The sequence below is a fragment of the Pan paniscus genome, chromosome 6 (genome assembly GCF_029289425.2).
Source record: "Pan paniscus chromosome 6, NHGRI_mPanPan1-v2.0_pri, whole genome shotgun sequence".
In the NCBI taxonomy this organism is placed as follows: domain Eukaryota; kingdom Metazoa; phylum Chordata; class Mammalia; order Primates; family Hominidae; genus Pan; species Pan paniscus.
The window spans coordinates 194,604,831-194,628,431 of NC_073255.2; the positions used below are offsets into that span (position 1 = coordinate 194,604,831).

Here is a 23,601-nt window from a genome sequence, read left to right on the forward strand (position 1 = left end):
GTCTGGATACACCTTGCAGTCAATGTCAGCTTTCATCACAGTAGGAGCTACTGCTACTCACCTTCAGCCCTGTGGCAAGCAGCTGTGCACATGTTCCTGGAGCAGCCTGCACACACTGGCAGGAGCCAGAACAGGCAATACAGATGTTGTCCTCCAAATATTGGGAATCTGTAATCTCACTGCTGATTGCTGCTTCTCATCACAGAGGTGCAGGAAAGGAGGAGGGCACCATTGTTTGGCCACCTCCTCATTGTTGTTGCTCCTCCCCCTCTGGCCAAAATGACTTACAGGGGATTTAAAATGCTAACGCCCATTTTTCCAACCTTCATTTTTCTCTTTTTCTGCTTTTGGGAGCCAGAAATTAAAGACCAGAATATTCAAAAGTAACTGAATATACAGGGAAAATTAGAAAGTCACCACACATGCTCAGGGAAAGGCTCAGATAAGACCACAAGTTTACACCTCAGGCTGATCCTTGGCACAAAGACAGCCTACAACAAATTTAAAAGAAAGATAACAAAAAATAGCAAACCTGTGGAGAGACAATCTGATTTCCAGAGTTATATTAAAATTTCTAGTTTTCAATAAAAAATTGCAAGAAACAAGAAACAAAGAAACAAGAAACTACAGCTCATTCAAAGGAAAAAGGTAAGTCAACAATAACTGTCTCTAAAAAAAGACCTGATGGCAGATGCACTAGGCAAAGACTTTAAAACAATTGTCATAAAAATGCTTGAAGAACTAAAGAAAGATGTAAAGAAAGTCAGAAAAATTATGTATGAAAAATGAAAATGTCAAAGAGAAAACCTAAAATATAAAAGAAATTCTGAAGCTCAAAATACAATAGCTGAAATTAAAAAGTTCACTAGAGAGATTCAAAAGCAGATTTGAGCAAGAAAAATAAAGAATCAGTGAACTTGAAGATAGGACAATGGAAATTATTCAGTCTAAGAAATAAAAAGAAAAAAAGATTGAAGAAAAGTGACAAAACCCTAAGGGACATGTGGGATACCACCAAGAGAACCAGTATATGAATTGTGAGAGGAAATTGTGCCCAAAAGAAAAAAAAGAGATAATGGGGCAGAGAAAATACTTGAAGAACAATACCTGAAAACTTCCCAAGTTTGATGAAAGACATGGATATAAGCATCCAAGAAGCTCAGTGAACTCCAAGTAAAATTAACTCAGAGACACATTTTAACTAAATTGTTAAAAGACAAGGACAAACAGAGAATTCTCCTCTTATTGAAAGCAGCAAGAAAGAAGCAGTTCATCACACACCAGGGCTTCCAAATAATATTATCAGCAGAAACTTTGCAGAACAGAAAGCAGTGAACCAATATATTCCAAGTGCTACAGGAAAAAAAAAAAAAAACCTGTCAACCAAGAATCCTATATCCAACAAAATTGCACTTCAAAAGTGAAGAAGAAATTAAGACATTCTTAGATAAACCAAAGCTGAAAGAGTTTGTTATCACTAGAACTGCCCTGCAAGAAATATTCCAAGGAGTCCTGCAGGATGAAATGAAAGGACACTGGACAATAACTCAAAGCCATATAAAAAATTAAAATCTCAATAAAGGCAAATATATGGTGAATTATAAAAGATAGTATTATTGTAACAGTGGTTTGTAACTCCTTTTAGTTCTCTACATGATTTAAGAGACTAGTATATATCTTAAAAACAATTACTAGTTAAAACTAGTATTATAACTTTGGTTTGTAACTCCACATTTTGTTTTCTACATAATTTAAGAAATGAATAAATTGTAAACAATTATTAGTTTATATCCTGGGACATACAATGTATAAGGATGCAATTTTTTTATATCAATAGCCAAAAAGGGTGGGTAAATAGCATAAAGGAGCATAATTTTTGTATGTTATTGAAGTCAAGCTAGTATAAATTCAAGTTAGTGTTGTAATTTTCAGATGTTAAATCGAATCCTCTATGATAAATACAAAGAAAATAGCTACATAATATGTACAAAAAGAAGAAAGGAATTTAGGCATTTAATTTTTAAAAATCTACTAAACACAAAAGAAGATAGTAATGCAGAAAATGAGTGGCAAAAAATCCATAATGCACATAGAAAACAAATATTAAAATGACAGAAGTCCCTCCTCATCATTAATTACTTTAAATGTAAATAGATTAAACTCTCCAATCAAAAGACAGAGATCAGCAAAATATGATATTCCACAGATCTTTTAAGGACTATTTTTATAGTACACAACAAGTGATATCTATTTGCATTAACTATAAGCATAAACATGACAGTCTTTGTTTTCAAGCATGTCAATAATGGCTTCTTTTTTTGTCACCCAGGCTGGAGTGCAGTGGCATGATCATTGCTCACTGCAGCCTCAACCTTTCCAGGCTCACGTGATCCTCCCACCTCAGCCTTCCCATTTGCTGACATTACAAGTTCATGCCAGCATGCCTTGCTAACTTTTCTATTTTTTGTAGAGATGGGGTTTTGCCATGTTGCCCAGGCTGGTCTCAAGCTCCTGGGCTCAAGAAATCCACCACCTTGGTCTCCCAAAGTACTGAAATTATAGGCATCAGCCACCACACCTGGCCAATGTCTTCTTTTAATATAAGAGATAGCACTGTGAGTGTATTATTGCTACATTTTTAGTTTAATGTAAAATTTCTCATTTTGACTATTAAAGGAAAGTTAAATATTTACATCACTATTTAAGAAACCTCATAATGTACCTAGAGTGTATAGAGTACTCTTAAAACTCAACAACAAAAATACAAACAATACCATTTTAAAATGGGCAAACGACTTGAATAGACATTTTCCTCCAAAGAAAATATACAAATGGCCAAAAGCACATGAAAAGATGCTCAACATCACTAATCATTAGGAAAACACAAATCAAAACTACAATGTGATACCACCTCATACCTATCAGGATGGCCACTATAAGAAGAAAAAAACCCAGAAAATAGTAAATGTTGGCAAAGATGTGGCTAAATTGGAACTCCTGTGCCTTGTTGGTGAGAATGTAACACGGTATATCAAGTGTGGAAGAGTATGGAGACTCCTCAAAAAAATGAAAAATAGAATTACACTTTGATTGAGTAACTCCACTCCTTGGTATCTACAGTAGTCCCCCATTAGCTGCAGTTTGTTTTCTGTGTTTTAGGTACCTGAGGTACAGTACAAGAAGATATTTGAAAGAGGGAGAGAGAGAGACCATATTTACACAACTTCTATTACAGTAAATTGTTATAGTTGTTCTATTTTATCACTATTGTTTTTAATCTCATAATCTAATTTATAAATTAAACTTTATCATAGGTATGTATGTGTAGGAAAAGCCATAGTTTATATAGGGTTCTGCACTATCTGAAGTTTCAAGCATCCACTGGGGGTCCTGGAATGTCTCCCCCTTAGATAAGGGGGAGACTACCCAAAAGAATTGAAAACAGGGTCTCAAAGAGATGTTAGTGTCTCACATTCACAGCCACATTATTCTCCATCACTAAGGCATGGGGGCAACTGAAGGGCCTAGTGATGGAGAAATGGAGGAGCAAAGCGTGGCCTGCACCAAAAGTAGAATATTATTCAGCCCTGAACAGGAAGAAATTCAGACACATGCGACAACAGGGATGAACCCTGAAACATGATGGTAACTGAAATAACCTGGGCATAAAAGGACAAATTCTGTCTGTCTACCCATGTGAGGTTCCTAGAATCCTCAAATTCAGAGAGACAGAGAGTAGAGTGAAGGGTGCCAGGGGCTGGGGTAGGGTAGTGTTTAATGGGGATGAAACTTCAGTTTTACATGATGAAAAGAGCTCTGGGGATGGACAGTGGTGATGGTTGCACAACAGCACAAATGTTAACGCTACTGAATTCTATGCTTAAACATGGGTAAGACAGTAAATTTTATGTTATCTATATGTTAATACAATACAAGAAATTGGGAAGATGAAACAAGGTGATTAGTATAAAAGCACCGTGACGTGTGGCTGCTCCCCACATCCAAGGCAGTGTACCAGCCTTCGTCCGATCTTTGTTTCAGGAGAACACTCCTTGTGGCTCACGGAGAAAGCTGAGCCAAGTTCCTGCTGGATCCCTGGCAAAGCTCCTTTCTGCTCCCTGTCTCCAAGGAAAGCCTGTGGCACGTTCTTTAAAGTGGATTTTTCAAGGTTGCATTCTGTGTAATTTTACAATTGAGAAACAAGCCATTTTCCTTTAAAGAGTGGCTGCTGGAAGGGGAAGGGTCCCAGATGTCCTCTCTTTTCCTGTACATTTTGGATGTCTGCTCTAACCCAGGTCAGCCTCTGCCCCAAAACATCCTCCAGGGCCATCTGAACAGCTTGTGAAGGGCACTGGTGTCAGAAAAAGCCTGAATGGCCAGATTTTGGGCCAGAAGGGAGGCAACAGGGAAGGGAGCCAGGCGGGGCTACAAAGGCAAGCTCAGGCTGCAGCTGGACAGAGCAATGACCCACCACAGCCGGCTCAGCTCCACCCCAGCTGAGACCAGCCCAGGCTGCTGGGAACTCCAGCCTTGCATCCAACCAGCCTCCCTGCTCCAAGCCAAACCCTCCTGGCAGGCAAGTGCGATGCTTCCAGAAGAGCCCTTCCTTACTTTCCTGCAATGCTTCCAGACGAGCCCTTCCTTTTTTTCGTGTGGCTGCAGGTTCCTTCCTCCCAGCTCCTGTGCTCCCCGACAGCCTGGGCTTTTCTCTCTGCCTGGGCCTGGTGGTGATTGCTCCAAAGGGCCAGCCTACCTGCTCCCATCGCTGACCTGCCTTGCCTCAGCCCCCTGCACCCCAGCCTCCCTGGGCCTCCCCATCCTTGGAGCCATTAGGAAGAGGGCAGGTGCAGAAGGGCAGGTGGAGAAGGCTAGGACCGACCACACCACTCCAATCAGCGAAGACAGAAACTGCTGCTCTTCAGGCTTTCCCTAAAACTCCCTGTGTGCTTTGATCAGCACCACTCAGCTCATGACTTATTTTAAAAGGTCTCCAGTACTTTCAGATTTTAATCCTGCCTCCCCCTACAAACTGCAAACTCATTGAGGGCAGGAGCCACGTGTCATCTGAGTTTGTTTCTTCCAAGCCTACTGCCCCCTGAGGAGCATAAGCCAACTTCCCAATCAATGTTTGCTACCAAATTCCATGAGTCTCCTTTTCTAGCATGTTTCAAACCAAGGGGATGGTATGAGGACATGGGAGGGGCTCTACCACGAATCCTGGGCCCAGCCCTCTGCCCTCCATGCTCCAATATGGAAACCAACAGAAGCATCCACAAGACTCCTACAACACCCTGAACACAACGAGGAAGTCCACAAGCCCAGAATGTGTTTGTGAACCCGCTGCCTCCACAAGCCAAGGTGTCCCCAGTTATACAAAGTGTACAGGACGTGCAGTCCACTCCCTTCCTTCCTCAGCCTGGCAAGGGTGACAGTGCCGGCCAGGTGGGCAGGGGCATCACGGCTCCTCTGTAAAGCAGAAGAGTGCTGGCTCCATTCTGTAAAGCAGACAAACAAGACAGGGCTGATTGTGCTCACAATGAGCACGCAGCCATTTCTATTTCATCTTTAAAGCCACAGCCATCATCTGTCATTCCGAGGCCTGAACTTCCTTAGAAAGCAGTTGGATGTCATCCTGAAAATGAGTGGGAGGATCCAGCAGGTGCGACGTGCTGTGTCTGCATGTGGCGGCTTCCACCCTCAATACCTGGACACTAATATTGCCGTGGAAGAGAAACAGGCATGAGAACTTTTATGGGGTCAGGGTCAGAGCTAGGAGTGCCTGTGAGGGCAGTGGAAAGGACTTTCAAAGCTGAAGATGGCGTCTCCTCTCTCTAGAGTCTTTCAGTTCTGAAGGACAGTGGCAAGTTTGCGACGTCTCTAAGCTCAACCATGTTGGACAAGCCTGTTCCTATGGATCTACTGAATCAGCCACACGGGAGGCCCTAAGGCCTCGGCAAGCACTCACTGGAGGGAGGCTCAGAGTGAGAAGTGACAGTGTCCCCCTTCCACAGTGTCCTCTCAGCCCCGGCACAGTGCTGGGGCTTCCGTGTGGCATCCACATCACCCTGAAATGAGTTCACGGGTGGACGCATGAGCAGAAAATGACTACGGGAGTGTCACCCCTAAAAATCAGACTAGTGAAAAGTACGTAGGGGTCGGAAATATAAAGAGTAGTAAAAACTCTGGGAAGCTCCTGTGCTGGACGCCACACTGAGGCCCCACACAGCGGTGGGATCTGGCATTCAGCAGACCCCTGAGGAACACACTATTATCGGCCTCATTTAAAAGAGAAACCGAGGCTAGAGAAACTGAAGTCATTGCCCAAAATTACACTACTAGGAAACTCCCAGGAGAAAAGCTCAAACGGAACAGGTTATCATTCAGGCCATGTTCCAACATAGGTGCCCAGAAAGGTGGGGTGAGCCCGGGGACCTGTTGCGACCTACACTTGTTCTTAACAAAACCGAAGGAAGCCTGCATAAAACTTCTCCACGTCTCATTTTGGCAGCTTTGTTACTGCCTCTTCCTTGTGGGCCAGATGAAATCAAGCCGAGAACAGGACCTGCCATGCCCGACCCTCCTGCTGACCATGCTCTGTGCTTCTGCAGCTTCACCAGCCCGATCTGGGACATTTTACTATTTACTGGAAAACCCACCAGGAGCTAGGGAGCCAAATGTGAAGGGAAAATGAGTCAACTTTGATATAAACTCTTTTGATAAGACAATACTCAAAACCAATAGATAAATGAGGTTTCTTGGGATCAACCAATTATTCTAGTTATCCCTGTTCATCATTAAAACAAACCATGAAATTTATTCTATTTAAATCATCTTATAAAGTAGTTAAAATGTTTCCAGCCCACGGGAACCTCCCCCATGCAGAGAAGCAATGCTTCGAGGGTGGCAAACAGCGGGCTGGGGAGGTGCCCTGACCAACGCGTGGTGACTGACAGGCGCCACAGTATCCTACAGACACCACGGTGACCGACGCCGCAGTGACCGACGCCATGTCTGTCTCCACCCTGGATCCCCTGCACGCCCACTCTCTTCCTGCAGGAGTCTAATGTCAGGGTCTGGGAGAAGGAGGTTTTGATGCTTTGTGCACCCAAACTGAACCTTCCTCCTGCGGACCGCCATGCAGCCCCGGAGCTCGTGTGCTGCACCCAGGCCAACGACCCTGGACCACTGCTAGTGGGGCTGTCCACACCATCGACTCTTCCAGGCAGAAAATCAATAGAGGAAAACCACTGTATTCTGACAACTTATTTTTTGGCATAAGGATGAGACTGTACTGCTCACTATAAACACTTTTTAAATGCCAGCAGCTAACTAAAGATCTAGGTACTGAAGGTCTATATAGCGTCACCTTTAAAAAGTGTGCCAAATAGGATCGGGAAGTGCCTCCAGCAGGAGCCGTGAACGCGTGCTGACCCAGGCAGAGCTGGTTCTCTAATGTGATTGGATCTCAGATCCCGTGCTGACCCAGGCGGAACGGGCTCTCTAACCTGATTCGACCTCAGATCCCATGCCGACCCAGGCGGAGCTGGTTCTCTAATCTGATTCGACCTCAGATCCCGTGCAGACATGGACCACCAAGTTACCATGGGACCTGGGTTGCCCATCATGAACTGAATGTTTTCCGACCCACCAAGCCAGAAAGTTGGGTGTGCACAGCAGCATTCCATCATCAAATGGAAGTGGTACGTGTCTGGGCCTAAGTAGGCCCTAAAGGCACAAGTTACATAAAGAAGTGCCGCCAATGCCGACGGTCCCCACTCCCGCTATGCTGCCTTCTCTCTCCCAGCCTGCACCTACAGTCTCCTGGAGAGTTCCCTAAAATCAGGTGACGGAGGAAGACCTGGGCCTGGTTTACAGATGGTTCTGCATGATATGCAGGCCCCCACGTTAGTGGACAACTGCAGCACTACTGCCCCTTTCTGGAACATCCCTAAAAGGACAGCGGTGAAGGGAAATTCTCCGATGGGCAGAACTATAGGCTGTACATCTGGTTTACTTTGCTTGGAAAGAGAAATAGCCAAATGTGTGATTATTACAAATTAATAGGCCATGGCCAATGGTTTGGCCAGATGCTCAGAGTCTTGAAGAAACATAATGGAAAATTGGTGACAAAGAGACTTGGGAAAGAGGGGTGTGGACAGACCTCTCTGAATGGGGAGAAGGCGTGAACAGGAAGCTGCCTCCCAGACGGGACAGGTGCAGAGCTGGGACCTTCTGCAGGAGCCCAGCTGCCGGGGCGGAGGGAGGGCCTGGTGGAGTGTCCCCAAGATGCACCTGCAGAGCTGCTGGCCAGCCTGGGCCACGCTGGGGCTGGGGTCTGTATCTCAGGACCAGTGGAGTCACAGCCAGATTCCAACAGGAGAGGGTGACGGGGCCAGATTTGGTTTTGTCGAGTCCTCTTTGGGTTCAACGTGCATGGCGGGTGAGAAAGAAAGAGCCGTGATGCCAGTGCACAAGAGAGAAGGCCCCGCAGTGCGGAGGCAAGAGGCTCAGACGGCCTGGACCAGGGTAGGAGAAGGGAAGAGGGGAAAAGGGGAGACAGCATGGATGGAGCCATAGGAGGGGAGACAGCTGGCCATGGAGGGAGCCAGGTGGGGCACAGAGCCCACTGAGCTGCCGGGCTGGCGAGACATGGCTCAGGCCCAACCACGGCCACCCCCCTGCCTCGCGTCCCTCCCGCGGCCACCCCCCTGCCTCGCGTCCCTCCCGCGGCCACCCCCCTGCCTCGCGTCCCTCCCGCGGCCACCCCCCTGCCTCGCGTCCCTCCCGCGGCCACCCCCCTGCCTCGCGTCCCTCCCACGGCCGCTCCCAGCAGGATGGGCTGGACTGTCGGGGATGCTGAGGTTTGGGAGAGTTTTTGTTTACTTCTTCTTCCTCTTTTTCCTGTCCCACCCCCATGCCACTCCTTCTCGCCTTCTTCTCTTCTAATGTACAAGCAACCGTGAACATGTTTACCCATCGGGGCTATAACCCCACACCACCTGAAATCTTCTTAAATGATAATAAATCCATCATGCTGAAGATATTCTTTTAAGACCACAAAGCAAAGAGGAGCAAGTGACAAGGCAGGGCATGTCCGCCCTCAGGAGGGGCCTCTGCAGAGGAGAGGACTGCGCTTTCTGAACAGGAAGTCACAACACAGCGTGGAGGCTGAAGAACAAAACAGAACCCCTGAAATCTGCCCTGGCGCCAGAAACACAGAATCCATCCTCAGCTTCCTCAGGGTTTCCTTTACTCTAACAAGGAAGGACGAGCAGGAAGCATCAGTCCGGACCCCGGCTGCACCCCGTCCTGACACCCTGCTGGTTCTCGTGGTGCGCTCTTCTCACTGAACCCCTGAGGGGCTCCTGAGCGGTGAGGCCTCCTGGGCAGCCACTAGGATTGGAACTTCCTCTCCACCACACCAGCCCCCGGCCAGCGGGCGGCGGAACTTCCTCTCCGCCACACCAGCCCCCGGAGAGCGGGCGGCGGAACTTCCTCTCCGCCACACCAGCCCCCGGCCAGCGGGCGGCGGAACTTCCTCTCCGCCACACCAGCCCCCAGAGAGCGGGCAGTGGTTCCTGAGCACGCGGTGGGTTTCACATTTCACATCTCACAGTGAGCCGAGGAAGGGGCTGGGGTGAACCTGCAGGGCCAGGACACTCACTGAGGGTGGCAGATGGAGAGACCGAAGCCCCCACCTCCTTCCAGACTTCTGGTTCCAAAGTTCCTCTCCCTGGCCGGCGGATCCCTGCCTTCACTGGCCTCTCTGAATTCCACATTCCAACTGAACCCCCACAGAGGTGAGCACGCAGCAGCCCCTAAGGGTGGCCCGGTACCATCTGCCATTTTGCTGCTTGCCTTCTCCGAGGTGCAAGAAAGTTTTGTCATAAGAAACACTTGAAGGAGGAAACATTTCAGCTGCAGCTGTCTCCCTCGTTAGCATTGAGAGGCATCGGAGAGGTCAATGCCGCCCCATGCCACTTTTTGCACATTCTTCCCTCAGCCGGCCTCCCCGCAAGACTCAGGGCTCCAACCTCTCCAGCTTCCCCTCGTGGAAATCCACCGGCTCCTCCTCTTTCAAGCAACACTGTGTTCTTCCCACTGCTGACAGAGGCTGCTCATCCGTGCACCTGTGCCCTGCCCTGCGTGCGCCCTGCGTCCTCCTCTGCGTGCGCCCTGCATCCTCTGCACGTGGCCCAAGCTCTGCTCCACCTGAGCCCCGTTCATCTCTCCACAGTCCAGGAGCCACACACTGCGGCTGCCACTCCAGAGACCAGGAAACCCAAGCACAGGGGCGTTTGCCACATTCTAGGTCTCGGGGCTGCCGTGGGACCCTGACCCTGGATGCCGGACTTCCGTGGGTCAAGGGCCCAGGCCACCTTCTCCAACAGCACTGTGGCCGCCACCCCAGACTCAAGCCTCTGCCTCAGCTCCCATGTTTTCCTGACTACAGGTTTCACTTCCCCAAAATCCACCTCACTGGCTCAGCGTGGTCGTTCCGCAGAATACATCCCAATCCAGCGGGGTCTGGGGTAGGCAGAGAGAGGCATGTGTGTGTGAGCCGTGGTCTCTGAAGCTCTTGCCTCTGGATTTAGAAGGCAGGTTCCTCTTTGCTGAGAGGTAAGGGGCTCCCTCCTCCCTATACCTGGTGTCCGTCCTGTGATTCCTTCTGGAAACCTAACATGAAATCATTTTAAAGTTGTCCTTGGAGGACTGGGGCGGCTGTCCTGCCCTTCGTCCAGTCTTCAAGAATCCCTCTAGTTTGTAAAAAGGATAAAAATGTAAATGGCAAAGGATTACTCTGTCCATCAGAAAATGTGAGAGAGAAAATCATGCCTGGAAAAGCCGAGCCCTACCATCCTCCCATCTGAACCTCAGCACCAAGAGCATGTGGATGCTGAGGTGACACCGAGTTCTAAACCACATTCCTCTCCTTTCTGTGGGACAACCAAATGTACAAAAGTCCCCCTTTTTTAAAGAATGCCATCTGTGTCTTGGAAATTAATAGCTGATCTGTTAAGGTTTAAGCTGAAATCTGGTGAAAACTTGCCCAAGAGAATCACAAATTATTAGTCTGATAATAGGGCAAAAACCTCAATCTCTTTGCAAGAAGAGAGGAGACCTCACCTAGTGCATCACACCTTGCCCAAGCAGTACAAATTGCTGACAAAAATCTGTGCTGTCTTCACCAGATAGCTTCCAACCAGTTGAAGTCGCAAAGGAAAAGAAAAGAAGTCAGCCAAGATAACATGATGATTTTTTTTTTCTTTAACCCACTGCTCGTAGGAGGTAAATATTCCAGTCCAAAAGGCATGGCCGGCAAACCCACTACAAGAAAATAAACTCGAATGCAAAGAAAAGCCCTAGCTTTTTTCTACTGGAAAGTCACAAGCACAGACAGGAAATGACCCAATGTGATAGGTCTCCTTCCCCAGAAAGTGCGAGGCTGCTGCAGACAGGGGCCCTCCTGTCCTTCCCTCCAGGGTGAGCCCATTAGCAGCAATGGCACAGGATTGTCGGCTCTGAAGGTTCCCTAGCAAACCACACCGGCCTCCTGCTCTCCGGGTGAACACCTCGGTGTCCATTTGGAAAGCCCTTAAAATGACCAGATCACTGGTTCTCTGGGGCACTCTCCTACCCCGGGGGAGGGATGGGCGGCCGTCCCCCTGCAAGGGTGGCTCAAGTCCCCAGGACACCTGCAGGGAAACACACAGTATACACGAACACAACATGGGGGCCTTCGGGAGAAAAGAGGGCTCCAGCACAGAGTGAGGAGACACAGGCAACCAAATACACACACACACACACAACATACCCCACACCACACCTACAACACACACCACACCATGCAACACACTATGTGCCACACACACCACATATACAACACACTGTGCACCATGCACACACACAAATACAATACACACCATGCCACACACTACACACACAACACATAAACCACACAGCACACCACACACTACACACATACACTACACACCACACACATACAACACATACCACGCCACACACTACACACCACAAACAGATAAGCCACACAGCACACCACACACGACACACAACAGACACCACACACTACACACCACACACAACATAAACCACACAGCACACCACACACTACACACATACACTACACACCACACACATACAACACATACCACGCCACACACTACACACCACAAACAGATAAGCCACACAGCACACCACACACGACACACAACAGACACCACACACTACACACCACACACAACACATAAACCACACAGCACACCACACACTACACACATACTGTACACCACGCACTACACATAACACCACACAGCACACCACACACAAACAACACACACCACACACTACACACAACAGACATGCAACACATACCACACCATGCAGCATACTACATACCACACACCACACCAATGCAACACACTATGCACCACACACACCACATATACAACACACTGTGCACCACACCACACAACACACAGCACACAAACACACACACCATGCAACATACTACACACCACACACACCACACACTACACACAACACACATGCAACACATACCACATGCAACACACACCACACATCACTACATTACCACACACACATCACATAACACCCACACCACACACAAAGCAGTGTTTCCTAGGGAGGGAGACGTCCACAGCACAGGGCGTTTGACCATCCATAGGAATCGGTCATGATAATGGTCTGCGTCACCCAGTGCTGAGGCAGGCGCCTCCCCTTGGCTCTGCTGGTGCAGACACGCAGCCTCAGAACACATCACTTAGGGCCTGCCTGTGATTCTCCACTGGGCTTGAGAGCAAAGAAATGAACAGCCATGAGAAGTTCCTGACTCTACAAACAGGAGAGCAAGGGCACAGACAGACACGTGGGATGACGCCTCCTCCAAGCAAAGAGCCTGGAAACGGGAAAGCTCATCCTGACTTATGTAAAGCAGTCTTGAGAAAATGGAGTCCATATTTTAGTGTAAGCTTCAAGTTTCTGCTGCTTACAACTTACCTAAAGATACAGCTAAGATAATCACCTACAGCTGAAAATCATCTTAAATTTTAATTTGGCTTTGATACACACTCTGCGGTTTGAGCTCAAGATAAAATATTTCTGCCCAATTATGATACAGCTAATTCTCCCTGATGAAATGTAGCATCTCCAGCACAGCGACAGCACCAGCCCGAGCACTGGGAGGCTCGCAGAGCCCGCAGGACAGATGGGTTCTAGCTGTCATGCAGCTCCCACCTCCAATGCGAATGATCCTCAAAATAAGAGGGACTTCTTCACCAAGGAAGAAATACCCGAACAGACGCACATCATACTGATACACATCTACCCGACACACACTCATATACACACATGCACATATGCACACTTCTACCCGACACACACACTCATATACACACATGCACATATGCACACTTCTACCCCACACACACACTCATACACACTCATACACACACACGTACAGATACACATCTACCCAACACACACTCATATACACACATGCACATATGCACAAACTTCTACCTGACACACACTCATACACACACATGCACATATGCACACTTCTACCCGACACACACACTCATACACACACGTACATACAGATACACACATCTACCCAACATACACTCATATACACACATGCACATATGCACAAACCAATACACATCTACCCGACTCATACACACACACGTACATACAGATAAACACACATCTACCCAACACACACACTCATATACACACATGCACAAACTTCTACCCGACACACACACTCATACACACACACGTACATAGATACACACATCTACCCCACATACACTCATATACACACATGCACATATGCACAAACCAATACACATCTACCCTACATACACACTCATATGCACATATGCACAAACCAATACACATCTACCTGACTCATACACACACACGTACATACAGATACACACACCTACCCAACACACACACACTCATATACACACATGCACATACGCACAAACCAATACACATCTACCTGACATACACACTCATATACATACATGCACATATGCACAAACCAATACTCATCTACCCAACACACACACATACACACACATCTACCCAACACACACTCATATACATGCATGCATATACGCACAAACTGATACACATCTACCGACACACACTCATACACACTCATACACACACATGCATATGCACAAACTGATACACATCTACCCAACACACACATATACACAAACACACATATGCAGAAATCGACACACTACCTGACATACTCATATACACACACTTATACACACACGTACATACAGACACACACCTGCCCAACACACACACTCATACACACGCACATATGCACAGATACACATCTACCACACACTCATACGCACATACACACAGATACACACAAAGAAATACCCGAACAGATGCACATCATACCAATACACATCTACCTGACATACACACTCATACACACACGTACATACACACACACCCAACAAACACACATACATACACACACAAATATGCATAGATACAAATACCTGAACAGATGCACATCATAACCAATACACATCTACCCCACATACACACTCATACACACACGTATATACAAACCAATACACATCTACCCAACACACACACACACGAACATACACACAAACCGAAACACATCTACCTGACACACGCACTCATACACACACACTTATACACACAAACCAATACACATCTACCTGACATACACACTCATGCACATACGCACAAACCAATACACATCTACCCGACACACACACTCATACACACACACGTACATACAAACTGATACACAGCTACCCGACATACACACTCATACACACACACGAACATACACACAAACCGATACACATCTACCCGACATACACACTCATACACACATGCACATACACACAAACCGATACACATCTACCCGACACACACACTCATACACACATGCAAATATGCACAGATACACATCTACCCAACACACTCATACACACATGCAAATATGCACAGATACACATCTACCCAACACACTCATACACACACATGCACTTATGCACAAACCGATACACATCTACCCGACATACACACTCATACACACACATGCAAATACACACAAACCGATACACATCTACCCGACATACACACTCATACACACACATGCAAATACGCAAATACACACATCTACCCAACACACACACACGCAAATACCCACAAACTGATACACATCTACCTGACATACACACTCATACACACACATGGGCATATACACAAACCAATACACATCTACCCGACACACATACACACACATGCAAATACGCACAGATAAACATCTACCCAACACACACACTCACACACGTAAATATGCACAGATACACATCTATATGACATATACACTCATACACACACAAATATGCACAAACCAATACACATCTATCTGACATACACACACACGCACATATGCACAGATACACACACCTATCCAACACACACTCATACACACACACGTACATACACAGATACACATCTACCAAACACACACACATATACACACACACGCACACACACAACGAAATACCCGAACAGATGCACATCATACCAATAACACAGCTACCCGACATACACACTCATACACACACACACGCACAAACTGATACACATCTACCCGACATACTCATACACACACATGCAAATAAGCACAAACCGATACACATCTACCCGACACACACTCATACACATGCATATGCACAAACATATCGACACAACACACGCTCGCATACACACACGCACACACATGCACATACAGATGCACACACATTTACCCAACGTACACTCATATACACACACACGCATACACAGACATCTATCCAACACACTCATATACACACATGCATATGCACAGATACACGTCTACCCGACATACTCATATACACAGATGCAGATACACATCTACCCAACATACACACTCATATACACACACAGATACACACACATCTACCCAACACACATTCATATACATACGCACAGATACACATTTACCCAACATACACTTATATACACACACGCACATACACACATACACATCTACCCAACACACACTCATATACACACACATGCGTACGCAGATACACACACATCTACCCAACATACACGCTCATACACACACACACACCCCTACCCAACATACACTCATATACACACACATACAAATGTGTGGGTGTGTGTACAGCCAGGCAGACACGTCCTTCTCTTTGAAACACCACTTCTATCACTTGAAGAAAACACAAAACTTGTACAAAGCAAAGCATCAAATGTCAGATTCATTAACGGGGTGACCTGAGAACGGGCCAGCCACCTGTGCCTTGCTGGGCCCGTGATGTCTGAATTCTGAGACTCGTTAAGTTCAGATCGACATGAGGGCGGGGAAAGAGGCTCGCTGCTGTGAAGCCCCTTCTTCCCTCTGAAGGGCGCCTACGCCAGGATATTTGGGCCACTTTGGTGCAAAACAGATAAAGCACCTGGAGTCCTTCCTAACAGGCAGGAGGAGTCCGGGGTGCAGCAGTTTCCAGGGCCGCGTCCCATCCCGCATTCCTGCGCGGGCCGTGCTCAGGCTTTGCTGTACACTTACCTGCCCCGAGACCCCACCCTGCCTGGCCGCCGCTGAAGGTGATTCTGACCCGCAGAGAGGCGCGGCCCGCAGGTGACCAGTCAGGACCAAAAACCCAGGAAGGGATTTGCTTGGTTTGGTTTTGTTTGATGCCCTTCAGAGAACGGCTCTCAAGCTCTGGAGCCCAGCTCAGAAGCACCAGGAGGAGCCACTGGCCAGGCACCCGGCTGCCCTCCGCGCCGGAGACTCCAGGGATGCCTGCACCCCATTATTCAGTTGAAGACACTTAAAAGCGTATGCATCCGCCACAGCAAGGAGGCGCCCCACCTCCAGCCTGCTGGACAAGCCCTCCCTCGGCGCACAGGACCTGAGCCAGGGCTGCTACTCACTCTCTGTCTGTCACGATGTAGCCCCGCGCCTCTTCCTCGGAAGGCTTGACCTCCAATTGCAGGCCGTCGCCGAGGGCCTCCTGAGCACCCGCTGGAAGGCTCTGCTCCTCCTTCGAGGGCCCAGGCATCTGGTTTTGGAGCTCCCCAAACGCAACGGCCCCGGGCTCCGAATGCGGCTGCTGCCCCAGCAGATCTTTGGAATACGTCTGGCTCTTGACGTTCTCCACTCCGGCAGTCTCCTCTTCTGAAGACAGGGAAGCCTCAGGGTGCTCGGATTTCTTCCTCTCCATGTCGAGGGGCTTTGCAAAGGGGAGGGCTCCAGGTAAGAGTCGAGACCCGTGGTCCTGCAGGAGGCCCCCGAGTGTGGCACTCAGACGATGGACCTGACAGAGAGGACATTCCGTGAGGGACGTCTGCGAAAGGAATGCTGATGTGACACATGCAATCAAGGGCTGCCCGGGACAGAGTCACTGTGGGGATGACATGGGCAGCCTGGAAGGAGAGTGTGGGAGGAAGGCGAAGTGTGTGCAGTCTATATTTAGAATGATGTCTAGCCGAGCATGGGGTGTGAGGGTGCTGGGTATCCGAATCACTTACGTGCTGTTTTCTCCTCCCTCCCGCTCCCTCTCACACACATGCTCACACACACACCTCTCTGAAGAATCAGATTTTGTAGAGTTTGTGTAGGTCTTTGGCATTGATATTTTTAAAAATAAACTGTGCAATATCAAGATCCCACCCCAGCCCTCTAGAAGCAATGGACACTAAATAATAATAATAATAATAATAATAATAATAACAAATTTGCATCGACTGAGCTCTTCCAGCACACAAAGGCACTGTACTAAATGCGTTATCTGCATGAACACACTGAGTCCTCACGTAAGCCTGTGGGTGGGGCACCCTCAGTAACCCCAGTTCACAGAAGGGGAGACGGAGGCACAAAGCGATTAACCCATGAGTGGGCACATCACAGGGATGTGTAATTGATTCTAACGATACCTGAGGGATCTGTGGTCCTCACACGGGCTACACTCTCCCAGCCGGATCCCCTTTTCCTGGACAAGCCATCCCTCGGAACCCCCTGGCACCTCTGCTGACTATGCACCGGGTACAGATTTGCTTTGTGTGGGTTCTCATGTAATTACTACTCCAACCCCATAAATAAAGGGTGAGTTTCACCTTTAATTTATAGACTCTGGAGTTTACAGAGGTTAAATATCAAATTATTGGTACCAGATCACAAAAGTCATGATTATCAGATCCAGAATTGGAACTCAGGTCTAAGGGCCATCAAAGACATGATCTCCACCCCTGGGCCGCACTGCCCTCCCAGGCACCCTACACTGCTTCCTAGGAAAGACCAGGTCTGCTCCTGCCACTGGCACATGCCAGGCAACCCACGGACACCTTCTGGTGCATGTGATGCCAAAAGTCTTATGTCTACTTGGCAGGGTTTTTTTCCAACCATGAAATTATATCTTCAATATTATATTAGATGGAAACAGGAAAATCTGATTCACTTTACAACTCACTTTGCCAAAACACACTTTTAAGAAAATTAAGGAAGGACTATAGAGGCAATTATTCCCATTTTGGCTACAAATTACAACTTTTCCTTTTGTATTTTTTAAAATTTAAACAAAATAGTAGTGTGATAAAAACACTGCCCAAATTTGGATCCTCAATGACAATAGGATGTAGCCGTTGACGTTACTAAACAGAGCTAGGAAAAGGCATAATATTGTCACTTAAATTGTGTTTCATGTGAGAAGAAAAAGAAAGATGTTTTTAAATAAATAAGAAGTCAGAAAATACAACACTCACATACCCTTTTTGAGAAACAGAATTGCTTGAAAATACACCCCAAACAACAGAGAACTGAGTCAAAATTCCACGCATGGAGGATGAAAAGGCTGTAGTCTAAAAGTCAGGGAGTCTTCGGCCAACGGCAGCCCCCAGAGCGCTCCCTGCCCCTCAGGTGGGAGGGCTGGGTCTCCCCGACTCCCTAAATTAGGAAATGTGTTTCTCAGCCCCACTTCTCCCTCCACAGCTCAGACAGCAGGTCCCATCATTTCTGATGGATATTCAAAACCAGAACTGCTGATGTTTTCTTCCTGCACTTGCCAACAGGCATGGAACCACAAACCAGTAAGAGAATCTGAGGAGAGAATGACTAACCAAAGACTCTTCTTTCTCCACCCCCAAGACTGGGTTTCCCAGAACCATGCAATGTCACTGCTGTTGCTTAGGACGGTTCTTCATCCTTCGGCCTTGTATTCACGACCAAAGGTTCTTAAAGGGAGAGAAACTAAGAGGCTAAAAGACTTAACAGGGAAGGCCAGCGTCTAGCTCGTGGACATCACCTGCGACTGGGCCCTTCTTCTGACTGCCTCCAGAGCAGCAGTGCCCACGGGGGCTCTGGGATGGTGGACCGTCCTCTTCCTGTGGCATCCAGCGCCTTGGCCCTGAGCCACATGCGACTAACATGCCGCCGACCTGAACCCAGTGCGGCCAAGGCACTGCATCTTTCATTTATTTAGTTTTATTCAATTTAAATGTAGGTTTAGATGGCCACATGTGGCCAGAGGTGCCACACGGGACAGCCAGGTGTGAGTGAGCTGAACCCCTCAGGAATCCACACATGCAGGAGGCATCAAATGTGCAAAGTGGGCACAGGCTGCCGAGTGATAATCCTGGCTGGGAAATTCCAGGAAATATTAATTTTCTTCTTTGCATTTACCACGACTTTCATATTTCTACCATGGATAAATTAGGTTATAATTTGAAAAGAGATATTTCGTATCCAAATATACACACTTTTGTATGTTCTCTTTATACTGTTTTTCAATTTGGAGATTATGAGGGGTTTCTCCATAATTTTCTGGGAAAAAAAACTTTTGTATTTCATAAATGTTCCCACACCATGAACAAAAAGATCACCAACTTCCACATTTAACATGAAACAAACACCAGAGACGTCATCTTACCTCTTGGTAAAGTCTATCATCGTCGTCCTGCACTCCGTCATCTGTAAAAGACACCAGTGTTACCAAGACCCTCATCAAGAATGTCATCACAGGGTGCCACAGACATAAAAAGGGTGACCCTGCAGACCCCTCCATACGAAAGGTGAGGTGTGATGACGCTGGCCTAAGTCCTGCCATAGAGTAAACGTTTTCTGTTTATAGCACAAAATGGCATTCTATAAACTTCGCAAGAGCGGACGGGACTGAGGAGCTAAATGGTAGACGTGAAGGCAGCCACAATGACCTCACCCAGCTCTGGGGGTCTCACGTGATCGACAAAGTTAACTCACGGCAAAAAAAAAACCCATCGTACCGAGCAGTTCACGTCATGAAAAAGCAAAGTGAAGCCTTCGCCAAAACCACCTCACAATTAAGATGGCTTCAGAATCCACTGACTTAGGTTACTTCACTGTGGTCAGCTTTTCTCTCTAAATAGGTACCCCGGCTGGGCGCGGTGGCTCACGCCTGTAATCCCAGCACTTTGGGAGGCCAAGGTGGGCGGATCATGAGGTCAGGAATTGGAGATCAGCCTGGCCAACAGGCGAAACCCCGTCTCTACTAAAAATACAAAAAATTAGCTGGGCGTGGTAGTGCACATCTGTAATCCCAGCTACTTGGGAGGCTGAGGCATGAGAATCACTTGAACCCGGGAGGCAAAGGTTGCAGTGAGCCGAGATCACGTCACCGCACTCCAGCCTGGGTGACAGAGAGAGACTCCATCTCAAAAAATAAAATAAAATAATAAATAAATAAATTAATATCCTACTTCCAGGGCCCAAAGGTGCGTGACTCATGGCACCTGAACAGTGCCCCTGGAGACAGCACGCACACCAGGGCCTCTTGCATCCCTCCTAGCCCTGGTGCGGGTCCCGATTCCTTCAACCACTGGGCGACCACCTAACACAGGCCCTCCCGGGGTACAGTTCCACTACTCCCCTGCACCCTGCCCGTCAGCCAAGTCAGGCTTCCAGCTTCCAGCAAGGCCCCCTCTGCACCTGTGCAGAGAGAGGTGCACGTCTGTCATTTGGTTTTCAGCATGTACTTGTGGGCCTGCCATGTGTGGGGAGCTGAGCTAGGTGCTTTCTTGCAGCTCCACACTGTGAGAAGCCATCAGGCTGCAGAAGTCCTGGCTGACCCATGGGGCCTCCACAGGGCTCCGGATGCCTGCCGGGGTAGGGGTGCTGAGGGGCTGCCTTCTGCTTCCCCAGCAGCCTCAGAGGACCAATGCACGCCCCAAGCAGACATTTGAATGATCCCCTCTCACTCTGCTATTCAAATATTTGACAATATTCACCGGTACACAGTCCAAACACAACACTTCCCATCACGCCTGTTTTCCCGACTCAGCCTCAGCATGGAGGAGTGAAACCTCCTCGCAGAGAGCAATTTGCCATTCAACATAATTGCTCTGGTAGGCTTAGTCTGTTAAGAAAGCTTTTAGAGGCAAAAGTTCAAACAGATAAAAATCATTAATACAGATCCCCATCTCCCCAGCAGAAAGCCCACATTGCACTTGGTGAGCCAGCGGTCTCTGCACAGCCCTGAGGCCTCCCCTCCCCGCAGCACCCCTGGGCGTGGGCACCCATGGCGCTGGAGTCACCTGGAAAGCTGTCTCCACGGAGGGTGGCCTTGGGGCCATCCGCCTGTTCTCCAGACTCTCCCAGGGCCGCTCTCCCAGGGCTGCCTCGAGCTACTCCATGGTCCACGCCTTGCATCAGGCCAGCCATCAGCTCGGCCATGCCGTCCAGCTCCAGGTCACTCAGGCCCCTCACCTCAGCCGGCTGCCTCTGCAGGTCCTTCAGGAGGGTGTGAATCCGTGCTCCTAGGGGCACACACACAAACACGAGGACGTTGTGGGTGGACAAATGCAAAGGCGAGGGCCTCCAGACCACAGGGGTGTGGTGGGCATCTGCGGCATCCCAAGGCAGTGGCCACCTAGGGCCAGGCACAGGCCAGTGCTCAGAGAAGATTGGGATATTGGACTTGAATCTCAAATCCACCTGACCCTGTGGCCATCACTAGTTCAGTTCCCCAGAGGTGGAAAACCCATAGAATGGAAGGACAGACTCATCCACGCGCTCAGGAGGATGGAAAGCACAGCTTCCAGAAAACACTGGAATGACCAAGCCAGGAAGAGAGACGGGCTAGGCAACTTCACCATGTCCTCCAGAGGATAAAAGAACGGGATGAGCTGTGTCCCCCTCACTTGGCAGAAGGAGAAACAATGCCTGGCAAGGGCAGCGCCCTGCCCAGGACACCCTGCCCGGCACACCCTGCCCGGCACACCCTGCCCGGCATGGACCAACTCTAATTACATCTAAACACAGCCACACAGGGTCAAAGCCTCGTTCAAGAAAGTGACTGCTGCCGGAAAAGCCCCTTAAAGGAAGGTGGCAGGGTCTAGGCCCCCACTTCACACAAGCAGCAACAGATGCAGGAGGAGGCAGAAAAACAGAACCCGAAACTGAGAATAGGGCAGTCGATGATTAGAGCGAGGAGACAAGGCCATTTGTGGAGCTGCCATAACCACGGAGAGAGGTGTGCACCCGCTGCTCAGCAGAGTGGGGAAATTAAAACAGAATCCAACACACATTCTGTAAGTGAAGAGCACGGCGTCTGAAATTTAAAATTTATGTCCATTACGGGTGGACATAACGGAAGAAATGGTTTGTGAATCTGAAGACAGATCATAGAAGCGATCATCGTTGGAAGAACAGAATGGGAGACGTTCCGCAGAACCTCAGTAACCCCTGGGGCATCCAAGCCGTCGGACTCAGGAGGCCACGGGGGGCGGGAAAGGGACCAGAAACACCTGAAAGAAAGCCCACGAGTCTCTCAAATCTGGGAAGGATCGTCACTCAGGGACTCAAGACAGTCACTAAGTTCCACGATAATAAAATGCAAGGAGAACCACGCCATGACTTCAGCTGAGCTGCTGCAAGTCAGAGATGGAGAAGATCCCTGGAAAGCAGCGGGGGTGGGGCGGGGGGAAGACACGCTCCACACACGAGAATGGAAAGGGTCCCAGGAGCGCAGAGGCCACCAGACACCCTGCATGTCCTGTAAGAACAATGTGTTTCATGCAATGTGCAGAGTCAGGCATTTGACGTTACAGATAATGAATGCCACATTTGAAGGGTTGAAAGAAAAATCATTCAATCCAGGAGTTTATATCCAATGACAATATCCTTCAAACGAGAGGGTGAAGGAGAGACATTTTCATATCACGTATGTGAACAAAGCTGAGCCAGTGGGTCCCCGTGGGCCTGCACCACAGGAAGTGCTGGGAGGAACCAAGGCTGAAGAGAAACACCACCACACAGAAGCCCAGAGCTGCGGGAGGAGCCAAAAAGCTCCTGAAAGGGTAAATATGTGGTTACGTAAACAAGAGAGAACGTCTTCTTTTCTCCTCTTACTTTATCTAAAAAACAACGGATTGTTAGCAAGGAAAAATTATTACCACTTTAAGGTAGGGTTCATAAAACAGCTGCAGGTGTGAACTGGATGGCACAAGAGGCTA

At 48.2% G+C, this 23,601-nt stretch overlaps 1 protein-coding gene across 9 annotated transcripts in view; it reads right to left on the reverse strand.

Moving 5' to 3' along the window:
- The window catches only part of PTPRN2 (protein tyrosine phosphatase receptor type N2), a 1,079,664-nt gene that overhangs the window by 616,533 nt on the left and 439,530 nt on the right, over window positions 1–23,601 (reverse strand). For all 9 annotated transcript variants that reach the window (XM_034965368.3, XM_055115580.2, XM_034965369.3 and 6 more), the window contains 3 exons: window positions 21,682–21,903; window positions 20,043–20,083; window positions 17,053–17,435 (listed from right to left, as the gene is read on the reverse strand). In XM_034965368.3, coding sequence (XP_034821259.1) covers window positions 17,053–17,435; window positions 20,043–20,083; window positions 21,682–21,903 — 646 coding nt within the window. The remainder of the gene's footprint in view (window positions 1–17,052; window positions 17,436–20,042; window positions 20,084–21,681; window positions 21,904–23,601) is intronic.